This window comes from Natrix helvetica (assembly GCF_964273705.1).
Source record: "Natrix helvetica genome assembly, chromosome: 7".
NCBI lineage: Eukaryota > Metazoa > Chordata > Lepidosauria > Squamata > Natricidae > Natrix > Natrix helvetica.
In genome coordinates, this window is record NC_138558.1 from 44772456 (window position 1) to 44795917 (window position 23462).

At 38.6% G+C, this 23462-nt stretch overlaps 1 protein-coding gene across 4 annotated transcripts in view; it reads left to right on the forward strand.

The window, feature by feature from the left end:
- Positions 1–303: 303 nt before the first annotated feature.
- PDLIM3 (PDZ and LIM domain 3) overlaps positions 304–23462 on the forward strand; it is a 33972-nt gene continuing 10813 nt past the window's right edge. The window contains exons 1-4 of one of the 4 annotated variants that reach the window (XM_081959527.1): positions 304–430; positions 14587–14738; positions 15854–15938; positions 22246–22313. In XM_081959527.1, coding sequence (XP_081815653.1) covers positions 14671–14738; positions 15854–15938; positions 22246–22313 — 221 coding nt within the window. In that variant the 5' untranslated portion in view covers positions 304–430; positions 14587–14670. Of the gene's footprint in view, positions 431–543; positions 1198–14586; positions 14739–15853; positions 15939–21369; positions 21558–22245; positions 22314–23462 lie in introns of those variants that run through there. The other 3 variants (XM_081959525.1, XM_081959528.1, XM_081959526.1) reach the window with 3 other exon arrangements.

Consider the following 23462-nt stretch of genomic DNA (forward strand, 5'->3'; position numbering starts at 1 on the left):
AAGAACTCTACAATTATACTGATTTTCTCCCTAGTCTAACTCATTAACTATTAAGCTAATTTCGACAAGTATCAAGTGCAGATCCAGTGATGGAACAGATTTACCATCGGTTGATATTTTGCATTTTATTAATTGAATGGGGATTACTCTCAGGTTAAGTACCTACACAACTGCAGACTGGGGAGGGGAGGAAGAATTAGATAATCAACTTCTCATTGTGTCTCATTGGCTGACGCTGGCGAGAGTGACATTCACACCAGATGGCAACCATACATTCATCTCCCCACCAAGATCTTCAAAAGGCGGACAGAGCCACCTGGGATAACAACTGAGGTTTCATCTTGCCCAAGGAGATGGGTAAACATATTTAGATGACATGAATAAGTAATAACATCTGTTGGTGGTTTTAATTTAAGAAGAAATAAGGCAAGTAAGTGCTTTATCGAATTGCCCATTCGGGAAGTATTTATGCGGGGAGTACTAGCTATACCTCTGAGCTTTATAAACTTCAAAAGAACACCCTGCCCCGAGGAGCTTACATTTTCAACTGGGAGTGGAAAATCCAACTAAATAAAGGGAAGCCGGAGAAAGAGAGGCAGGTGGATCCTACGCCCTTTATTACAGGTTAAGCGACGCCCAACACTTCCTCCCCCCCCTCCCCCCTTCTCCAAAGGGTTTATAATCTTGCCCCTTCCAGAAGCGTCGGGCTGCAAGGCGGAAGCAGCCGGGAGAGGCGCAGGGGAAACCGCAACGCCCGGCAGGCTGCAGGGCAGAGCTAAATCCGAGGTTGTAACTCGAAGCTGAGAGAGCGCAAGCCGGGGGAGACTCCCGGGAAGCGGCCAAGCACGCAGCCTGCGAGCGACTTCTCCAGCCCGGCCTTTCGTTGACCAAAGTTGGCCCTCCTGCTCGGGGCGGAGGGGATGCGGGCCCGCTGACGTCAGCCAGGAGCAGATAAGAGGTGATCTCGTCGCCGGAAGGCGCAAAGGGGATCTTGCAGCGGTCAGAGCGAAGAACTCTCGGTCGCGCCAGCGAAGCCGCCCTTAGGAGCCGAGCCAAAGTCAGCGGAACAAGAGGGTTTCCCCTCACCCCAAAGTAGCCTCAAACATGCCACAGAACGTGCTTCTTCCCGGACCTCCGCCTTGGGGCTTCAGGCTGTCGGGAGGCATCGATTTTAACCAGCCATTAATTATAACCAGGGTACGTCTTTTCCGATCGCGGCTCTTCGGTTTTCCTTCCTTTCCTTCGTATTTATGCCCAAAATAATCTGTTCGGATTGGGTTTGCTGCAGGTGCTTCGCTTTAAAGATAGATTGATTGTCAACAGCTGGTTGTCCAAGTTTAAAAGTTTGAAAGGGAAAAGGGACCTTGGCATTCCCCCGGGTAACTTTGGGAGATAATGCATGTAGGGCAAAGCGTAATTTAGCCATCCCTTCGTTTGTGACTCGTCTTGTGACCACTTTACCTGTGATGGCTTTAGTAGGTCTTTCTGTTCACTAGAAGTATATTATGTTACCAAAGTCTGATTTGTAGGGCAGAGAGTAAGTCTGATTCAGGCACAATTGTAGTGTGTAAACCCATCCTTTATAGATTGACAAAGTTGGATCAGCTAGTCCTGATGCAGAAGAATTTAAGGACCGTATTTTGTAGATACTTCTGAATATCCACATCGCCTTGATAATTCTTTTCCCTGCGCTTGTGAGAATGATTTTTTTCCCCAACACACTGAACTGAAAACAAGAGGTCAGTCCTACTTTAACCTTCCTCAAAAAATAAAATCCATTGGAAGAAAGGATTCAGAGTAGTCCGGTAGCTTATATAGGGAGTCCCTTCCAAGGAATTCTTTTGCCATCTGTGTGTACATTTTTATTGCAAAACTTTGCAGAGTTTGCAGAACTTTGTAAGGATGAAGCAATGCCTACCGCTGCTTTGCTTTAAAGTTTACTCCATCTACTTTACTTTACTTTACTTTACTTTATTTAGATTTATAAACCGCTCCCTCTCTCTGAAGAGTATTGTTAAAGCTTGGAAGCAGTGACCCATACCTTAGCATACAAAAATGGTATTTACCTTGCAAATACAGGAAATGTAGGGCTTTGCTTTTGGAGGATGGGAAACTAAAAAGAGGGAAACTGTTGGGCCTGGGTTGACGATAACTTGAGCCATGTACCATTGCAATGCAGATATGCTTTTTTAAATGTAGAAACTCTGCACTAGGTTAGTAAGTGAGAGACTGTGAATTCAAGTCTCATCTTAGCCATGAAAGCCAATTGGGTGACTTTGGGCCAGTCACCCTCTCTCAGCTCAAATCACCTCACAGGATTGTTGTGGGAAAAATAGGAATATAGGTGCGTGGGATATGTTTGCAACTTTAAGTTATTTGTAAAAGTAATAAAGATTGGATACAAAAAACATAAGTGTTAATCAAGTCCTGTTTTAACGTGTGTCATGTCAAATACAAAGGGAGGACACCTACCTATAAGTGGTTCCAAGAGTACAAATTTAGTTGAACATCTTGCATTGTCCAAGTGAGGAGACTTTGCAGGGTAACATTGCACTATGTGCTGTCACCTTAATGTTAGGGATCAAAATTAGATTATGACTGTTGAAATGCAACTCTATACTCTTGAGAGTTTATTTTGTACGGAGCAGTTGTCAACCTGGAACAGGTCATTGGGCTTTTTAGGCCTGGGAGTGCTGAATATCAGGAGAAGAAGAGTTTGGGTTTGATTCTAGCGGCTGCCTATTCTATGCAGGATTTCTCTTTTGCCTTGCTTGCTATGCCTAGATAAATCCAGGATCTGTATAGAGAATTAAATAAAAAGTAATTCCTTTCCCCACGTAACTTCCCTGTATGAGTGAGAAATACTTAATCATATAAACACACCCCTTCCTCCTGCATTAGTAATGCCTGTAATAAAATATTGAGGGCTTGGCTTTTTACTGCCTTCTCCAGATCCTTCCGGATTCCTAGCTACTATAGACTTTATCAGTTGCAGTAAAAGGAGAACTATAGAATCAATGTTGTTAAACACTGATTCTATAGTTCTCCTTTTACTGCAACTGATAACACTGGATGTCCAAGCATTTCAGTGCTCTCATGAACTAGAAATATGGCTGATTTCTAGCCCCTTTAGAGTTTGCCTTCCCTTGGTAATAATTAAACAGAGCTATCCAGATTGTAATATCTTAATATAATGCGAGGGATTTTTATGTCTCATCCACACCCACACATACAACAAATAAGAGGCACAGGCAGGCTCCAGGCAGTGCAGGGGGGTGGGGGGAGGAGAGAAATGCATAATGCCAGCCTTGCCATTAGACAATTTCAGCGCCCCCCCTCCCCCCACCTCAGGCAAAAAGGGATGTGTTTAAAACTCCAGATACTGAGTGGTAGCAGGATATTGGGAGATGAGAGTTAAATGTATATGCAATGCAATTTGTCCTGCCTAACATAAATCACCCTGCAGCTTCTCCTGAATTTGACAGAGGTACTCTATGATCTTCTTCAGTGTAGTCCAGTGTTTCTGGCTGAAGATTTCTGGGAGAGTTAAAGTCCACACATTTTAAGGTTGAGAAACGCCGGTGCAGCCTATTTGTTCCTTGTGTGTCCGCAGAAACTTCCGGGTTGTCTTCGGGTCCCCCCTGTCCTTTCTCTGTTTATTTGGTTAAACAGATGAATTAAGAAAATTAAAATGGCAAAGGAGTTGCAGCAATCATCCTTATTTACGACAAAGCCCATAGGCCCCAAGAAGGCCTACAGAGGTTTTAGAAATTAAAAATGCCATCTTTCTTTATTTTGGTAGTTGGATTAGAAGGATGCACACCTGCTCAGGAAAAAAATAATAGGGGAAGAAAAGGCCTGTGCCTGCGGTCTCAAAATTCCCTTAGGTTATCATTAATTAGTAACTATGTAAGTACCTTGGTAAAGTAAATCATGGCAATGTGAAGCATCCAGAGACCTAGTGCTCTTAAATTTTGGTCACATATCCCAAAACAAGACAAAGATCCTCGGAATAGAAACAGCTAGACAGTTGAAACAAAGAGGGATATCTACTGGAATGTTGGCTTCTATCCCTTTTCCAATTGATTTGTGGGCACATTCTGGCAACCAATTTAAAAGTGGGACAGAAAACTCCAGAATATGTTTTGATTCATTTAATATAGATATAGATATAGATATAGATTTTTGGGTCTTGTTGTATTCGGGTGTTTTTCCGTGTAAGATTGACATTGTCTTGGCAACGTTTCGCCGAGGTCCCACTCACCATCTTCAGGCTGGTGTTTGTGCGACTAAAGCGTTGTCGGAGCTGCCGTCTTTCTATAAATTTTGGTGGGGTGTGTGTGTGGAATGCTGGCTTTGTTGCTATAAATGGGTTGATTGGCTGTGTAGTTGCATCCTGATTGGTAGATGGAGTTGATGTCTGTAGATTGGTCGGCTGTTTCGTATCATCCTGTGTGGCTGAGGTGCTGGCTGTGTGTCCGTTGTTCTTTTGTGTTGTAATGACCTGGGTGGTGGGTAGAGCTTGTTTGTTGACTAGGGATGGTTTCCAGATGTCTGGTAGGCGGGAGGTATTTGGAAACCAGCCCTAGTCAACAAACAAGCCCTACCCGCCACCCAGGTCGTTACAACACAAAAGAACAACGGACACACAGCCAGCACTCAGCCACACAGGATGATACGAAAACACACAGGATAAGCCGAAAACACCAGCCTGAAGATGGTGAGTGGGACCTCGGCGAAATGTTGCCACGACAATCTCAATCTTACACGGAAAAAGACCCGAATACAACAAGACCAGATACCTACACCCGTGAAAATCTACAAATATATATATATTTGTATGTATGTATATGTATATGTATATATATAATTAAACTGGTCTTAATTTTTCCTGTCTGTCATAGAGAACCGAAATTGCATGCAGGCAGGTGAGAAAGTTGGACTGAGAGTAAGAGAAAGATGCATTCCATTCGTTCTCTTTAATTAATGCAGAAAGTAATCTACTTAATGAGGCAAGGCTCCTATTTTGCACCCAACATAGAAATACGCCTTTCCATTTATGTCCTCCAGGTGATAAAAAGTGATTGTAAAAAAAAGGAGGTCATTTATTTATGAGTTCCTTTATGAGGCTGAAAGAGCACCATGATAAACTGCTACTGGTAATTTTTCAGAGTTCCTGATTCCTGGAATATAATAAACACCTTTATTGAAAAAGTTTCACAAATTGCTTCTACATACAAAAATCTAAATTCCTTGAGACTAGGATTCCCAAGAGAATGCCTTTTCCCACAGGAGTCTGCTCATCAGATTATCAATGGAATTTTTCCTGGTGGTGAATATTCATTGGGCATCTTCCAAGAAGAGGCCTTTTTCTATATTGGCATCCACTGTAAAAAAAAAAAAACTCCTCTCTTTTTATAATCCCTTAATTCAGAATAGGGTTGGGGCCACTGGATGGAGCCGAGAGTTTACTTGCTGGATGCCCTTTGTGGCAGATATTTTTTTCTTTTCGTCCTAAAAGAGAAAAACCTTCCGCTACCTAGGATTGAACTCTTAACCTTTTGAGTGGGGTGCAAACATCTTCACCACTAGGCCATCAAGCCACTCATGTTGGCATCCATTCTCTGAAGCACATTCCTCAGAGATAAAAGCGCATGCTAGCCTTGCTTCAGTATTGATACATATGTTGGAAACTTACTTTCTTATTTTGGCATATGGATTTCATGTATCACAACTCATGGCTACTGCTTTATTTGATATGCTTTGTATCATTCATTTTAATCATTTAGTTATTTTTTTTAATCCTACAGAATGTATTTAGTGTTGTACCCTGACTGGAGATGTATGGCATAACCGACGATATTGAAATGTTTTAAATAAGTAACTTTGCAATGGTTTCATTGATCACATTTCCCTAAACCTTTTGGGCCAACCTCACTAAGTAATGATTAATTGGTCACAGATCCGAGGATCTCTGATATTAAAAAGTGAGTGTGTTATGGAAATTACAAATAATTTTTCTAATACTGTATTTGACTTTATATTCCACCTAGTCCTGTAGAAAAGTCGAGCACGAGCTCTAATCTTTATTAGTGGCTTTTATGAAATGAATTTTTGAAAAATAGTTACAGATGAGCAGTACCTTTATCAATAAAATAAAGTAGAAACATTCCCAAACTTCTGATACATTGATCTTATTATCATTTTAATTTCACCAAATAGTATTACCATATGAAAGGGTCCACTATTTATTGGCAGAACAGCAATCTATATAAATAATCTTTAAAGAGGTGAATTATTGCCATTTGCGAAAGTTTGCCGTCCTTCAGAAAAGCTGTCTCAAAAGCTTTTCTTTTTGTATTTGATCAGAAGAATTAAATTAAACCTCTGTTCCTACTTTGGAATAACACCAGTTGAACTTCCTTTGGCTGGCTTCTGAGGAAATACGCATAGGATTGCCAAACTAAGTCTTAACACAAAAAAGATGAGATGGCATTCTAAATAATTGGCTGTTTGTTTCCCAGAAAGTTTCTCTTTCTAAACAGCTTAACCTCTGTAAAACACACAGAGGCACTCCTAAACTGCTGTGACACGCACACTTGGCATCTACCATGGAAAAAGGAAACAAAGGTTAAGTTTAAAACAATAGAAGAGATTGTGGTGTTTTGGGGCTGAATTTCCTTTTATGGAATTAAAATGCTTCCCATTATCTCTCAGGAAAAATATTTAGCCATGTCTGACTTCTACTTGGCATTTGTTTATAGGAAACAGTAAAATTTAAAGTGATATCAACAGAAAAAGAGCTAGCTGCATTTATAGCAAATTAGTGCAAAATAAACTTTCTGAATTTCCATGGAACAAGTAGCTGCACGAGAAGATTTATTAATTGCCCCTTTGGAGGCAGCCTGCAAGTCATATGTACAAGGAAAAACATATGTAAAGATAGTATCTGCTGTTTTATTAATATTGTTTCCTTGTCATTAACATCTGTTTTAGGTGGTTTTTCATGTTTGCATAATGATGCAATATTTTTTAAAAGACCAGCATAAATACATTGATACTTATAGACATTTTCAGACCAATCCATTATTGTAATATCTTTACTGCTTGATACTCAAGTTGAGGACCTGAATTTATTGGATCAAGTTTTATTGAAGCCAATTGCTCTAAATGACTTTAGTGGATACCTACTATGTTGATTGATGTTAAGTGTCTCAGAGTTAAAGCTACCACTGTGCAAAACTATCCAGAATATATTTTATTTCTTATTAGTAAGAATGTGCAAGCTTTTAATAAATTTACTAGCAGATCTGATGATGTTTCTTGAAAGTAAGTGCCATTGTTTTCAAAGAGCATTACTTATAAAAAAAGTATTCTGAAAAACTTCTGCCTTAGCCATGCATCTTCCTAGAGCAATGATGGACAACTTTTTTAAAAAAGCCTCCAGATGTCCCAGTAATGATCTGGAAATACCATGCTGTCACCATATTAGGGCAGATCAGTGGTGATGGAGTGATGGAGTGGAAGATTAAAACAGCAACATGGCTGTCTTTGGTCTAGCCTAAGCTAAAAGCACCTGTTTTGCATTTTATTTGGAGACATGGAAAGCAGTTGAAAATGGACATTTTGACTTTGCAATGAGATCATGATCTTATGAGATAGTCTTCAATATCTTCACCAATGATTTAAGTAAGGGGATAGAAGAGGAACTCATCAAATTTTCAGACACCAAGCTGGCAGGAACAGCCAACATTCCAGAAGATAGGCTCAAGATACAGAAGGATCTTGACAGACTTGAACACTGGGCCCTAACAAAATTAAAATCAGTGGTGAGAAAAATAAGGTTCTACATTTAGCCAAGAAAAACAAAGCGGGACTTCCGGTTCCGGCGGCTGACGGCGACGGGCAACTCGTTGCTCGCTCCGGCTCCCCGGTGGGCTTCCCCACTTCTTGGGGGGCACAGGACGCCCCGTAGAGGCGTCCTGCCGGAGGAGTGGCATCGCGAGGGATCCCTGCATCGGCAGCGGCCAGGAGGAGGTCCCCTGCGCGCTCAAGGCACCGGGGAGCAGATCGGAGGGCGCGTGGGCGCGTCTTCGCTGACAGGCTGTTCGGAGTGAAAAAAGAAAGCTGAAGGATGCGGCGGCAGAGCGGTGAGGTGTAGACTCCCTTCATTCCTATTACCAACTATAAAATCTGTCAGCTGTGCAAACTTGAACTTTTGGCTTGATTTGGAGAGGTGCGGCTGGAGGGGAGGGGGATTTTCCCCCCCCCTTGGACAAGCGGCTGGAAACAAGTGAGCTCGCAGCCCCAAGGGAAGGAGGAGGGGGAGAGCCAAACTAAAGGTGTCACACCCCTACTAAATGGATTTTCAGATTTAAACTTTTAATGTTTAAGACAATGAGATCTGGAAGCCCTGGGAACTTTGAACTTTGAAAACTTTATTTGTTGCCTCAATACCCGAAGCTGGCAGGGCAAGGTGGCACACTTCCATTGTCTTCATGAGATGTGAGACTTGACTCCACCCTTTAACTTCAGGCTTCCGGTCTTTGTCTCCGTGCTACCTGGATAATTCTCTTGTGGATTGTTTGCTTTTGAACCCCCTGGAGTGAAAAACGACTGCTCTTTTGCCAGGGTGATTAGAAAACTCCCCTGTGCCTGGACTCTCTGCCTCCTGGACTCTCTTGACTGTTCTATCTCTCTGACTGATCCTTCTTTATACTGACTGGACTCTTTACTTTGTAAACAATGGCATCTAAAAGACCACCTCCTGGAAAGTCAGGCTTTGCTGCCTCAGCCCCAACATCTGCAACCTCCAGTCCAAGCACACAATCAACGTTAACAGCCTTCAAGCAACCTAAATCTACGGACCTGGAGCTTCATCAAATGTTACAACAACTTCTACAGGGACAAGAGGAAATAAAGAGACAATTGAAGGAGATGAAAGAAGAAATTAAAGAGAACCAGGATAAAATTAATAAGAACTCACAGAGACTGGATCTTTTGGAAGATGGGGCGGCTGAGATGAAGGGAGGGATAGAGGGTGTGCAAAGGGGAAACAAAGAACTTGACACCCAACAAATGAAAATAGAGTTTGAGAGAATGTCTTTTTATCTTAGATTCCAGAACGTGATGGAGACAGATGATGAAAATATAAGGGACATCATGACAACCATTTTGGCTGAGTATATTCAGAAGGAAAAACAACAGATGGGGTGGGAAATAGACCTGGCCTATAGAGTGAATTCAGCGTATGCTAGAACACACAATGTCCCCAGGGAGGTACACATTAAATTTCTTAGGAAAAGCACAAGAGATGAAATCCCGAATGCACAAAGGGGGCAAGCCCTGACATATAAAGATAAGGAGATAACCATTCTGAAACAGATCCCCAAGAAAGTGAGGGAGAAAAGAAAATCTTATTCGCAATTGGCGAATAAACTATACCAGAAGGGTGTGTGGTTTCGATGGTTACTGCCTGAAGGTATGCTAATATTCTGGGAGGAGACAAGAGTTAGAATTAATACACCCATAGAGGCGCAGGCCTTTATGGAAAAAAATAAACTACTTCTAGAAAAACCAGAAGACACTTCAGTAGAGGTACAAGACACGGGAGGGGCCGGAGCACTGCCAGCTGGGGGAGATGGGGCGACATCAAGAAAGCTCAGATCACACAAATAAGCAAGAAAATCCACGTGATATAAACTGACCGAAATTACCAATTGAATTTACCACACTGACTATATGCTATTATGTAATATTTGAATTTTATGCAAATGTATATTATGAGTTTGGAGGGGGGGTGCACCTACCGCATTTTGCAGCTGCCAAAATTTGTAACCTTTCCCTTACCTTTTCCCTATGTAAAACATTAAAAAAACAATAAAAAACTTTGTTTAAAAAAAAAAGAGAAAAACAAAGCGCACAGGTATAGTATAAGTGGTACCTGGCTCAATAGTCGTAACTGCTAGAGGGATCCTGGAGTCCTATGGACAGCCATTTACCATAAATATAAGCCAGCAGTAGTCTGCCAAAAAAGCCAACACAGATCTAGGCTGCATTAACAGAGGGATAGAATCAGGATCATGGGAAGTGTTAGTACCACTTTGTAATGCCACTTGATAAGACCACACTTGGAATATTGCATCCAGATTTGGTTGCCACAATATAAAAAAAAGATGCTGAGCTTCTAGAAAAAGTGAAAAGAGCAACAAGCATGACTAGGGGACTGGAAGCTAAAGCATATGAAGAATGGTTGCAGGAATTGGGTACGTTTAGTTTGATGAAAAGAAGGACACAGGGTGACGTGATAGCAGTGTTCCAATGACTAAGGGCCTGCCACAAAGAAGAGAGAGTCAAGCTATTCTCCAAAGGACCTGAACACAGGACAAGGAGCATTGCATAGAAACTAATCAAGGAGAGAACCAACCTAGAAGTAATGATAAATTTCCTGACAGAACAATTAATCAGTGGAGCAACTTGCCTCCAGAAATTGTGGGTGCTCCAACATCAAAGGTTTTTAAGAAATGATTGAACAACCATTTGTTCTGAAATGGTATAGGGTTTCCTGCTTGAGCAGGAGGGGCTAGATGACCTCCAAGTTTCCTTTCAACTTTCTTGTTCTGTTATTATGAGTTAAAATGGGGGTTGGCAGCTGCCAATTCCTATCCAAACCTCCTCCTGGACAAATTAAGATGCCAAATTAAGATCCTGCAGTTTAACAAAAAACTAACCCAAAAGAAAAATAAATATCATCGGAATTGAAATTCAAAATGTGAAAAGCACCAGTTTTCCCATCCCTCCTAGAGATCAGATTTGGCTTGGAACTTCCTAAAAGTTTATAGTTACAGAAAAACCAAGCAATGACTCACTTAAGTAGACAGTACTGTTTGCCAGAGATGCTCCCATGCATATTTGCTTAAAGAAAAAAAAATCTTGGAACTCTTAAAGACCCTTTAAAAAGGAATGATCATAGCACAGGGAAATTAACTTTATCTTGGAGTGGGAGAGAAACAGAATCAAATGGGTTCCTGGCAGAAGCTAGTCCCAAGCTATTCATCAAAAAATTAATGACCAATTTGCTGAAGTTGATTTTCCAATATGTACTTTAAAAAAATCTAGTGGGAAAAACCTCTAAGCTTCCGTTAACATCTGAATACTTGCTTAGGAATAAATTCAAAGGCAACTTGATTGTCCTTTCTTATTACTTTTCAAAAAAGAATTCTATCTCCTGTAACCTCAGAGAATTTTGAAATGAAAGATCATTCCAGTTCAGATGCATGGGTTTATTTGAATTAGAATGTGGGCTAAGATGTTCTGGTTTCCTACACAAATTGTAGGAAGTTAAAACCCACCCTTCTGCTAGAAAACTGAAATATCCTGGGAAATATTGAAAAGGCAGCAGATTATATTTACCTGGATCAGCAATGGAGAAACATGTTTTTAGGCAGGAAACAGACTCACTCTTAATAGCCCCCACCTTTTCAATGGGCCCTTAAGGGCCCTGAGCTAGATTACTTTACATAACAAAAATAGGATTAGCTTTCTACAGAAACTCACCACATGGCATCTGGGAACTCAACCAAACTTGGACTCAAAGCACAACCTAAAGAGTTGCCTCTGCGTGGCCCAATGGGAGTCTGACAACCAATCAGAATACACTTCTTACACAGGAACAGGAAACAGGGAGGTGGGGTATACAGAGTGTATGAAGCCAAGAACTTTCAGCTCTTCTTTCTCTTTTCTTCTTTACCCAACATCTGGAAGCATGTGACACCCCCCCCCCTTTTCTGTTCAGGAGCTCAAGCCATGTGATCCTGTCCACCATTAAACCATCTTTCCAAGCAGCCTCCATGTTTCCAGTGTCTTTTTTCTCCACTTGGAGCTGAACTCAAAAGAACATATCTTCCAACATCATAATATCCAAATTGAGAAGTTATGACTTGATTTGTTAAAGTCTATGTTCAGTTTCTGAGTTCTTAGACTAGAAATGCTTCTTGCCCACAGATTACACTACCTTGTATAACATGTCTGTAGGAGTTTGTTTGTACAGTATTCATCTAAACGTAGATAAATCTCTTAGCAGCTGAACGATCCATTTTATAAAATGAAAAGTTCTTCTTCCTTCTTCATTTTTTTTTCTTAACGGTTGATATCCGAAAATTAAATTGATTTTTTTAAAAAAATGGTTATATCCTAATGCTTTAATACAAACATAGTGTGATTACCGTGGGAAACTGTCTATAGTTATGGTTGTTATGTCTTAAAATAACCATAGACTGGAAAAGGATAAGCAAACTTATCAAAGAGCTGGAGCTATTTAGCTACAGTACAAAGATACTGTATTGCAATAATTTAAATGTTCTGGAAAAAGACAAGAAAATAAGGCGAGAAACAAATATGGATGGGACAGGTTATGTAGAAAAAAATCAAAGAAGTTTTTTTTGCTAATTATTATTTAGGATCAGGAAAGGTAAGTGCTTCGCAAGAGCATATATTTAAACTGTGGAATGTTACTATCATGAGATGGAGTGTGATAAATTGTTGGAAGTTTGTTCATCTTTGGAAGTAAATGAGTCACATTCATGAAAGACAAAGCTTTCAGTAACTACTGAATCCATCTAGATTGGTTTATTTTTTTGGCTGAATGTATTCTTTGACACACTAAGATTACCATAGTCCCTACTTCCCCACCCTCTAATATTATCATTGATGCCAAATATAGTTAGATTAGGATTAGATTAGTTTCATACATGTAATTTGTGTTCTACCACTAATGTCTATTATCTCTGTGCTAGTCATGATTTTAAGTTTTTGTCGGGATACAGGCTTAATTAATGTATGCTAGCACTGCAGCAAACAAATCACAGCATGAATTTAGAATTTTGGTGTAAGTCGTGTAATTTGGAAAACGAAGGGTACAGTCTAAAAACAATATACAAGGAAATAATAGATTTAACTCAATAAAAGTTAAAGTAGGGCTTTTTGTAAAGTCATGGGCAAAATAAGAATTTGTTTTGTTTCTATGCAGATCTTCAGAGATCCATAGCCGCTTTTGTTTTTCCATTTATAGGAAGGAAGGAACAAATGAGAATTTGGCCATCAAGTTGATACAAATGTTTAAGTGCTTATCAGTATTACAAATGCAAGCCAGTACTTGAAATAAAGCCAATATCAATTGCAGTCCTACATGTAGTCTATTGAAATAGAGTCAACTAAAGTAAAGTCATTCTGTAGTTTAATCTGAATTCAAGTGTATTTGAGATAGCAGAGTTCTAATAAGGACTAAATATGAATTCACTAAAATGTTTATTGAATAGGCTGCAGGGCTATTCATTAATGATATAAGCTATCAATTAATATGATAGTGGGATGGCAGGATTCATACATCAGGCTAATCAAAATTGATAAAAGTCCATATTAAGTCTTAGCAATTCTGTGAATTTTAGCTATGTTATCCCTTTATTTGCTTAACAGTCACATTATGATAAGCAAGAAATAAAAACTGATGTTAGTTTGAACTCAGCTAAAATCTTGTTGAATCGAGAAACAGTCTGGTTATTTCTTTAACAAGCGGAACATTTTCTGAGGTCTATCAAATGAAGCCCCAGATTGGTGGGGGCAGTACGTTGATTCTGTAAACTGCTTAGAACAGGGGTGTCAAACTCAAGGCCCGGGGCCAGATCTGGCCTGCGGGGTGATTGGATATAGCCCACAGGGCTGCCCTGGAAACAGTGAAGGACCAGCCCGCGGTGTCTCTGCCAGTAAAAATGGAGCTCAGGAGCGCTGCACGCAGCTGAATTATGTTTTCGCTGGCAGAGGGTTGCAGGAGGGCGTCACAGCCGAAAATGGAGCTCGGTAGCCCTTTTTTGATATCTGAGCACTCAGGGCACCACAGGTACCCTTGACACAAGTGATGTCGAGCTGGCCATGCCCACCCTGGCCACACATCCCCAAGGTCAAACACAACCCTGATGTGGCCCTCAATGAAATCAAGTTTGACACCCCTGGCTTAGAAAGTGCTGTAAAGCACTATGAAGTAGTATACAAGTCTAAGTGTTGTCGCTATTTTTCTCATTTCCAGTAGCTGCTCAAAATCAACTGAATGTCCTAAGCTGGGATTGCTTGCAGTAGTGTGGGACAAGCACTATATATGGCATTAAAATGGAGATGTGTCTGGGTCATTTAATCCCACTTCTTTTTAACACTGAGCACAGTGCATATATCCTTTTCTGTCCTATAATATTTTTCTTCCCCAGACATGGGTGTAGTTCAGAAAATGTTTAGTGCATTTCCTTTAGCTGCCTCTATTGATTGGAATGTGAATTCTTCATCCCCTGGAGCTTTCTGAGCATTTCAGGATCTGCTGACTGTGGCTGATTACCAACCCTAAACTGGTCTAAATCTTTTTAAGACTAAGGAATTTGAGTAAATAGAAGAGACTACTGTTAATGGCAGAAACGTTTATTGTGTAATTCTTACTTTGCAAAAACATGTCAAGGCAGCCAAGCAGGCAGACAGACAAGATTCTATAAATGGACGTATACCTGTTAAATAATTGCATTAAAACTTACTCTGATTTTGTTTTAGATAACACCAGGGAGTAAAGCTTCACAGGCGAATCTATCTCCTGGTGACATCATTATAGCTATTGATGGTCACAGCACAGAGAATATGACTCACAATGATGCCCAGGAGAAAATTAAAGCAGCAACCCAGCAACTCTGTCTGAAAATTGAGAGGTAATTCTTCACAACTTAACATGCTCAGGATCACAGTACCAAAATCTGGACCTTGAATTCTCTAGGTCAAAAAGGAATGCATTTTTCCCAAGGGTTTGCTCCCCCCCCCCACTTTTTTTACAAGTCACTTTAGTAGTCTGTAGTACAATGATGTCATAGGAGTGGTTGGGATTTTTTGTTCTGATTTTTGAAAATCTTTTGTAAGGGTATGAAGCTGATAAACTGATTTTGTTGGATTTTCAAAAAAAAATTGCCATTATTGATTTCTTTGTCATCTAATGTTGGTGGCATAATTATGCTATGGTCACCACAAAAGTGAGCAGCTTGCTCACCCTTGCATGTAATAAATCACGTTCTGTGATTATACATTAGGATTGATATCTTGCAATATTTTAATGCAATTAATCCTAACAATTTTTTTAACATGTACCAAAGTATTTGGTGAAGTTACACTTGTGTCAAAAGAATTTGTGAACTGCTGTAAAAACAACAACTGTCTAAGCAGATGCAAACTTTGGGCAGTTTTACTTATTAACTCAGAAGAACACAGTTCCTAAACCCAGTAGTTGTCTTCCCCATAACAGTAACATCAAATGAATTCCATTTAGTTTTGCTTTGATATGAATTATTGCTTTAATTGCTTGAAATTTTCCATTCTACATATCCTTCTTAAACACAGAGCTGTTTGAGGGATGAGGTTCCTTCCTGTTTTGTAATTATTTTTAAAAAGTATTGCCAAATTAGTCTTTTACAATTTTTATTTATCATTCTTATGCCATGTGTTGCTTACTGTTCTGGACCGTAGCAGATAAACAATGATACTGATAGGTTTGTCTTTCGTTTCTTTCTTTTTTTTCCTATTAGTAGAATTACTTTGAAAATACTGTAATTTGAAAATTATCCACTTTTTAATATGGGATTTAATGTACAAATTACCAACATAAACCTACATTGGTTAATGTGGACAGTAGTGTCTTCAAATTCAATCCCAGTTAGCTGTCTACAAAAGTGCAATCTAAATCTGTAATGACATAAATGCATAAAATGCTTATGACATGCTAAAAATGGTGAAATGTTTTGGATTCCCTAATTCATTTTTCATTTTTATCCAACAGGGCAGAGACTAAATTGTGGTCTCCACAAGTAGCAGAAGAGGGAAAACCACATCCATTCAAAATAAACTTGGAAGCTGAACCACAGGTAGCAATTGATTCAAATTAAAACTATGTCTGGACTGCAAGAATCCAGATAGCCACTAAATGGCATTTAACATTGAAAAACACTAGTTATCCGCATATCTTCTCTGCCATCTAGTGGTTGACTGGATTTTTACAGCTGAGATCTAGTAATTCTTAAATCACTAACACTCTTATTCTATTTTTTTAATTAGTTAGTACTTATCAACTCGTACAGGTAGTTCTCAACTTATGACCACAATTGGGACTGGATTTTTGGTTGTAAGTTACCATGGTTATACGTTAAGGCCCTCACGTGACAGGAACTGATTTTATGACATTTTTTGCAATGGTCATTAAGCAAATCACCTCACATGTTAAGCAAATTCATGGTCATTAAGCAAACACTGCAATTGTAAGTCATTTTTCTGAATAGGTAGTGTTAGCCAGAAATGGTTGTTAAGCAACCAATTGTAAGTTGACTGTACTACTAACTGATCATTTAACATGACAGTGACACTTAACCAGTGAATTCCAAGACTTTATAATTAAACACCCTTGGAAATGATGGCTCTCTTATATGTATATTCTAGACTGACTAAGATCTTGAGTTTAGCTGTCTTAGTATCTACATATGTTCTGTAGATAAATTTTACTGTAATGGATCTAGGAATCAAATTAGTGAGCTCTGGATAGATTCACCCATTAATATGTCTTCCACGTCTAATGAATTCCTTGAGAATTATGGTAGCTGAACTAAAAAAATATCTAGAACTACTAGATTAGAAGAGGGTACTGAAGATAGTTTACATCTGAAAAGGCACTGTAAGCTTGTCTTGGAATTTGATGTTGACTGAATTGATTGACAAAATCAAACCTACTGGGATTGGCTAACCCCACCTGGGCTGGCGGAGCCCCATTGGCCCGATTATTCTGGCTGGCAGGGTCCAGTAGAAGGGCCTTCTCTTCCATTTCACCTGCCTTCTGGAATATCGCCCTCCACTCCCAGAGTGAGGTCGGCTCCAAGTTTCTTGACCTTCCGGAAGAGCCTAAAGACCTGCCTATGCCAGTTAGCTTGGGGCTCCAATGGGGGAGTATCCCAGTGGATGTGCTTGATCGATTAACAACAGAGCTACCTCCTCCCCATTCTGCTCTCACCATTCCTGTCTTTTAATTGCACTGCAGTATAGTTTTTATCTTTTACAATTGTAAGCCGTCCAGAGCTACCTTGAGATAAAAGTGGCGGCATTTACAAATAAACGAATAAATAAAATTAATTAGCCTGAAATTAAAGAAATTGTCTAGTAAGATGCCATGCAATTAATCAAACTAACAGCAGTACATGGAAAAATAAGATTCACTAAATGGGAATTTAAATGGAAGTACATTATTTCAAATCCAAACCACAAAATAATGACTAAACTACTGCCAAAACAAAATATGTAATTAAAATACTCAATTGGCTATTGACTTATTATTATTAAGTTATTAAAATATTCTAAGAAAGGTCATTAAATATTAAATTATATATTTAATTCTTTAAATGCTAAATAACGATCTTGATGAGCAATAAATAGGTCAGTGGAGGTGTTTCAACAGTTGTTTTTCTGTTAATTTTAAAATAAAAAATATTCACCACATTGACAGAATATACCCTCCTGATTTCACCCCTAACAAATCCAGATTCCATAATTTATTTTTGGATTCTTACTGAAATCTCAGTTAAGATAACCATGATATAGTATTTCAGATTTTTGTTACATGCAATAAACAGAAGAGCTGGACTATGTACATTTGTTGCTATGGTTTGCTATTTCAGTTTATCTTTTTGCACATTTGGTGATATTTTGGGAAAGAAAAATAAGGTCAAATTCACATTGCAGCAATGCATGTTGGCATAAAATTGCTGCTGCTGTACTGCATGCTGTTTCTGCAATACATATATCCCAATAGTATTAAAAATAGTTGGTTATACACTTTTCAGAATTTCTTTGCAATCAACTTAGTTTCTTATTACCTAGGATTTTGATTTTCCTTTGATTAATAAGCACATTTAATGGAAGTAAATCCCATTGATATAAAGCTTTGTAAATGGATGGATAGACAATTAGATTTAAATATTCTATTTGTTAACATTATGAGGGCCAGTGTTTTGATGGAGGCCCACTTTCCAGCCAATTTAGTTCAGCTGAATACGTACCTCCATTGTTTTAAATGCTGCTGCAAGAGGTAGCCTTCATTCCATAGCTCTTCCAGTACGGAAGCTCTTCCAGTACGGTAATATAGCTCTTCCAAATGAGTTATGTTAATGTTAATAGTGGAATCAGGCTTGAATGCTCAATGCTCTTTCCTCACTATTGAACAAAAACACATTATGAGACGACCAGAATAGTATTTTTTTCATTTTGCAGAACTACTTTTCTAGTTTTTGTTTTGATTTCATTCTTGGGTTTTTGTTTTTGTTTTTATTTTGATGCCTCTGACTCAGTTTTTGACTCCCAGCAATTACATAGACTAGTCGCTTCAGTTTTCTTGCAAGGTTCAGAAGTGAGAGATAATGAGCAACCCAAAGTCACCCAACTGGTTTTGCACCTAAGAACTCGCATCTCCCAGTTTCTAGCCTAATGCCTTAACTATATACAGGGGTCTCCAACCTTGGCAAGTTTAAGACTTGTGGACTTCAACTCCCAGAATTCCTCAGCCAGCTTTCTGGCTAAGGAATTCTGGGAATTGAAGTCCACACAACTTAAAATTGCCAAGGTTGGAGACCCCTGAACTATAACATCCAACAGGCTTTCACCTTTCTATTTAGAGAAACCTTTCCATGTCAAACGAGCAGCCTCCTACCTAACTCATGGATACTATGCTCACAAGAAAAGAAATCTGATGATAGAGTTAGGTGTGAAGCTGATTTTGCCTATCTATCTGAGTTAGCCAGTTTGCTCCTCTGGATGCGTTGATTGTCTCTTGGACCACTACAATAATTGTACATTAACAACTCTGCAAATGAAATTAGTCTCTTTTTGAAACTAGAGGACTGATTAAGGAATGCTAAAAGAATTGCAGGAATATATTATGAAACAAAAAAAAGCACAACTGATTTTCAACTAAAGAGGATTTCTTTGGGGCGGTAATTGTCCTTCCCCATCTTGGTTTCAGAACTGTTCTTGTGAACTATGCTGTTATAAGAACATTTATTGAATGTCCAAATCACTTCTTTGAAGCAGATTACATTAACAATGAGGATTAATTAAAAGTATTTTGTAAACAATCTTATAAGTAGGTGAGTGGAGAAACAATGATCCTCTGTTGGTATATAGGTCCTATCATTCCTGATTATCGATTATGCTGTCTGGGTCTGATAGAAGTGACAATATTGCACATCCATCTAGAATGTGAATCCACCCAAAAGTGGTACTTGATACCCATCTAGAGGGTTACAGGAATTATTTCCCTATTAGAGATTAAATAAGATGCTATATTTTACAGACCAAAGTTGTGACTATCTGTGTTCTAAAACCTAGCATCCAAATTTGATTGATTGATTATGGACCATCAAGTCGTTTTTGACTCCTAGCAGTCACACAGATAATCCAAATTTAATCATCCAAATAGCTCAACCAAATTTAAAATATACAAAACTTCTAGTGTTTTCATAAATATACTTTTTGTAAGTTGTTCTGAGAAACTTTCCTTTGGATTAGAAGGGAAAGTGGAATAAATATTTTAAAAACATAAAATGGTTCCATAGAAGAGTTTTTCACTTTAACCAGACATACGTTTAAACTTTTTTTAAAAAAATTGGAAGTTATAAAATAGGTTGTAATATTCAAATGTGAAATATAATTCTATAACAAGAAAAATGAATATTCATCACTTCTGTGAAGCTAACAGATTTACCTTAATAAACTCATGGTATACAGAATTCTACTTTCGCTGCTCATAAGGAAGATCAAATCCATTGTTCGAACCTTTGAATTCTCTTCCAAATCACTGGAATTCTTAACACTAGTACTTTTTCAGCCATAAAGATTGAAAAAAGGGAAACAATTACAGATTTTTTTCTCAAGACACTGAATAATGTACCTGATATGGTATTTTATGCTCTAGCTGACTGTTTTATATCAATGGATGTAACACAGCTAAAACAATTGGAGCAATGAAAAAAAATCTTGTTAAAGTACCCACACAATTGAAACACTAATTTAGTAAAACAAATTACTTGAGGAAGTTAATAGTGTAATTTAAATAGATTGTAATACAATACAACACAATACAATACAATAGTAGAGTTGGGAGGGACCTTGGAGGTCTTCTAGTCCAACCCCCTGCCTAGGCAGGAAACCCTATACCGTTTCAGGCAAATGGCTATCCAACATCTTCTTAAAGACTTCCAGTGTTGGGGCATTCACAACTTCTGGAGGCAAATTCTGTTCCACTGATTAATTGTTCTGTCAGGAAATTTCTCCTCAGTTCTCAGTAAATCAGAAGACACAACAGGGTTTTGTTTACTTCTTTCAGATTTCCTTGCCACTCTTTTTTCCTGTGGCAATTTTGTTCTTTGCTTCATTGGGATTGGAAGCAGTAAATTATGCTGCATTTTGGTTTAGTTCGCAGCATGATAGTGCAAGCAGAAAGCTGCTGAGTGGTTTAAATGCACAGCATTTGTCAGCTTAAGTTTTATTTTGCATCTTCTGAAAACCACTTTTTAGAATTTGTTCAGAAGGCAGTGTGTCCATTTATGTCTGTCTTGCTTTGGGACTAACCAAATTATGGCAGTGCTACAACCGAAAGAAAGGATCAGTTGGACTGTTTTGCGCTTTGATTAAATTATTTATACCATTTAAACTGTATCTAGAACTGCATTTTATTGATTGAACGAAACCTTGTGGCCAAACACCCATGAAAGATGGTCATTTCATTTAATCTTAAAACAAAGAAATCCCATATTTGTGGAAGAAATGCAATTGCCATGAAAGGTCATGGTAACCCAGTCTTCTCTCCTGCTCCCTTACCTTTAGTCATCCAAATTTGTGTGAGGTGACATCACTGACCTCATATTCCTGCTTGCGTCATTCCTTATCACCAACAAAAGCGAGGAAAGAGGTGGTGTAATAGCAAGACTTCCTTTTTGATTTTTGGATGCCTGGATATTAGTGGCAGAGAGAGAAGAAAGAACTATAGCTGTTCTGCAATATTCTGCAGCCAAATGCTTGTAATGCTGCCTCAAATAAATAACAACGATAGTCATGTCTGTAAGCTTATCTGCCTACCAGTGGTACTATTTTCCATAAAGATTCCCATAGGATGCTTGCTTACTGGTTTGCTAAATCAAGGCTTGTTGTGCCTTGGAACTGATGCATTTGATTAATAATTAGCCGCAATGTCAGTTTTGCCCGCTGTTGGCTTAAGTGTGCATTGTAGCTCTGTGTATTTTGTCTGCCTATTATGTACAGGAATTCAAGCCTATTGGTGCAACTCATAACAGAAAGGCCAAGCCTTTTGTTGCAGCAGCTAACCTTGATGACCAAAGGCAGGTAATGAGTTCTGCCTATAACTCTCCAATTGGGCTTTATTCCTCTGGCAATATACATGATGCTCTTCATGGACAGCTGCGTGGCCTGATCCCTAGTTCAGCTGAAAAGTGAGTACCACAATGTGCGATGGCCTTTCATCACTACCTTTGGTATCCTTGTTTCTGATGATATCGAGTCCATCTCTTCCTGCCTTTTGCTCTCTTTTTTCTTTCCTGATCTTCAAACTTTTAAAAAGGTGCCTTCCTTTCAAGATATTTACCTTCAAAATGAATATTTATGTGGGAAGGACCAATATTTCGAGCATACTCTTCTAGAGAACTGTCAACACCAAATGTACACATAGGTGCAACATTGTGTTCAATCCAGCCAAAACAAAGTTAAACAAGCACCAAAAGTATAATTTTATGCATATACACGTGCTATGAATTGAAACCATTTAGTTTTAATCTGACTTTCATCTGAATAAATATAACAGGACGAAACCTGCACATCATACTGATTTCAAGCAGTGTTGTTTATACTGAGCCTATTCCTGAATGCTTTTGATATTTTTAATCTGTGTATGACATGGGACTGACTTTGTAGAATGTGGAATAGGACCAGCAGCTTTAAAATGCCTGATTTTAGCTAGGCTATAGCCATTGTTTTTCCTCCAATAACAGGAAATGTGCTAATACTACTACTCTACAACTTACACTCCATAATTTTCAATGTGTGCATTATCTTATCTTCTTTGGATACAAATATACTGTAATTTGCTGAACATTGTTTTATAACCCTTTCCTTTTTTTCCAGGACATAGGCTACTTTGAACACAAACATAATATCCGACCTAAACCTTTCGTAGTCCAAAGCCCAAGCAGGTCATAACTTTTGCCTGTAACTGGTGCATGATTTTTTTCCCCCACAATCCCAATTGGATTCAGTAATATTGCTACTTCAGTATGTTGTAAATCCTTCTAATGAATGAAATGCTTGCTTCACAGCTGTAGTCAAACAGTGATTCCCAAGTAATAAAGAGATCCAGCTCTTAAATCATGGAAAGGGTTGGTAAAAATGTAGCATACATATTGATTCAAGTCACAACATCCTAGGCCATAGGGTTCCCCAAATTCTATTAAGTTCAATAGATCTTGCATCAGAGGCCCTCTGAATATATTCTGTGCTAGCAAAACAGATAAACCTAAGACATTTATTATGAATAAAATGAACAAAGAATATAATTTAATAGGAATATTACTTTCCTTCATGAATTCCCACATTGCTGTAAGAATTTATGGAGGTTGACATTTGAGAATTGAAAATATATAGTACAGATTACTTTCTGATATATAGAAAATCAAGTATCTTGTACTTTGGTTTTAATTTCTCTTGTCATCAGTTGTGTTTAGAAAACTGTGTAGCAAGATGAAGTTTGAAAATTATAATGCCATGTCTGCCTAGCGTAATTTTTGTGTTTACCTAGTAACACATAATATCTGCTAATAAATGACTGGAAGTCGTAGTTACTTGTGCATCCTCTTGTTTTCTGGCACTGCTAATGAGCCGCCTTGTTGCTTATGGCCACGCTTGTGATGAGAGTGTTGACAATGTATTTTAAGTTATTAGCAATAACCCTGCCATTAACTGACAAGCCTGGTTCTTGTCTTCCGAACATTGGCTCTTGATCTTGCTTTTTTGCTGAAAGCTCTCCCCTCCTAGGGATATTTAGCTGAGAAATCTGACAAATGAAAAACTGCATGCTTGCTCGGGAGCACGTAAGGCTTTTCTGAATTTCTTTGCCCTTGCCTCTGATAATAAGGAATGTGCTTTCTTGAAAAGTATGCCGGTATGGTCTTATATGCATTTCTCTTCAAAACCTTGAATTAACCTGTGCATTTTAATTGCAATTTTTTTAAAGGATCTGTGATTTAGGAAATGCTATCATTCATCTCAATTAAAAATATTTTAGTATTTCGAGAAATATTTAGTGATACAGTTGTGGCATACAATGAATATTTGCAATCATAAGA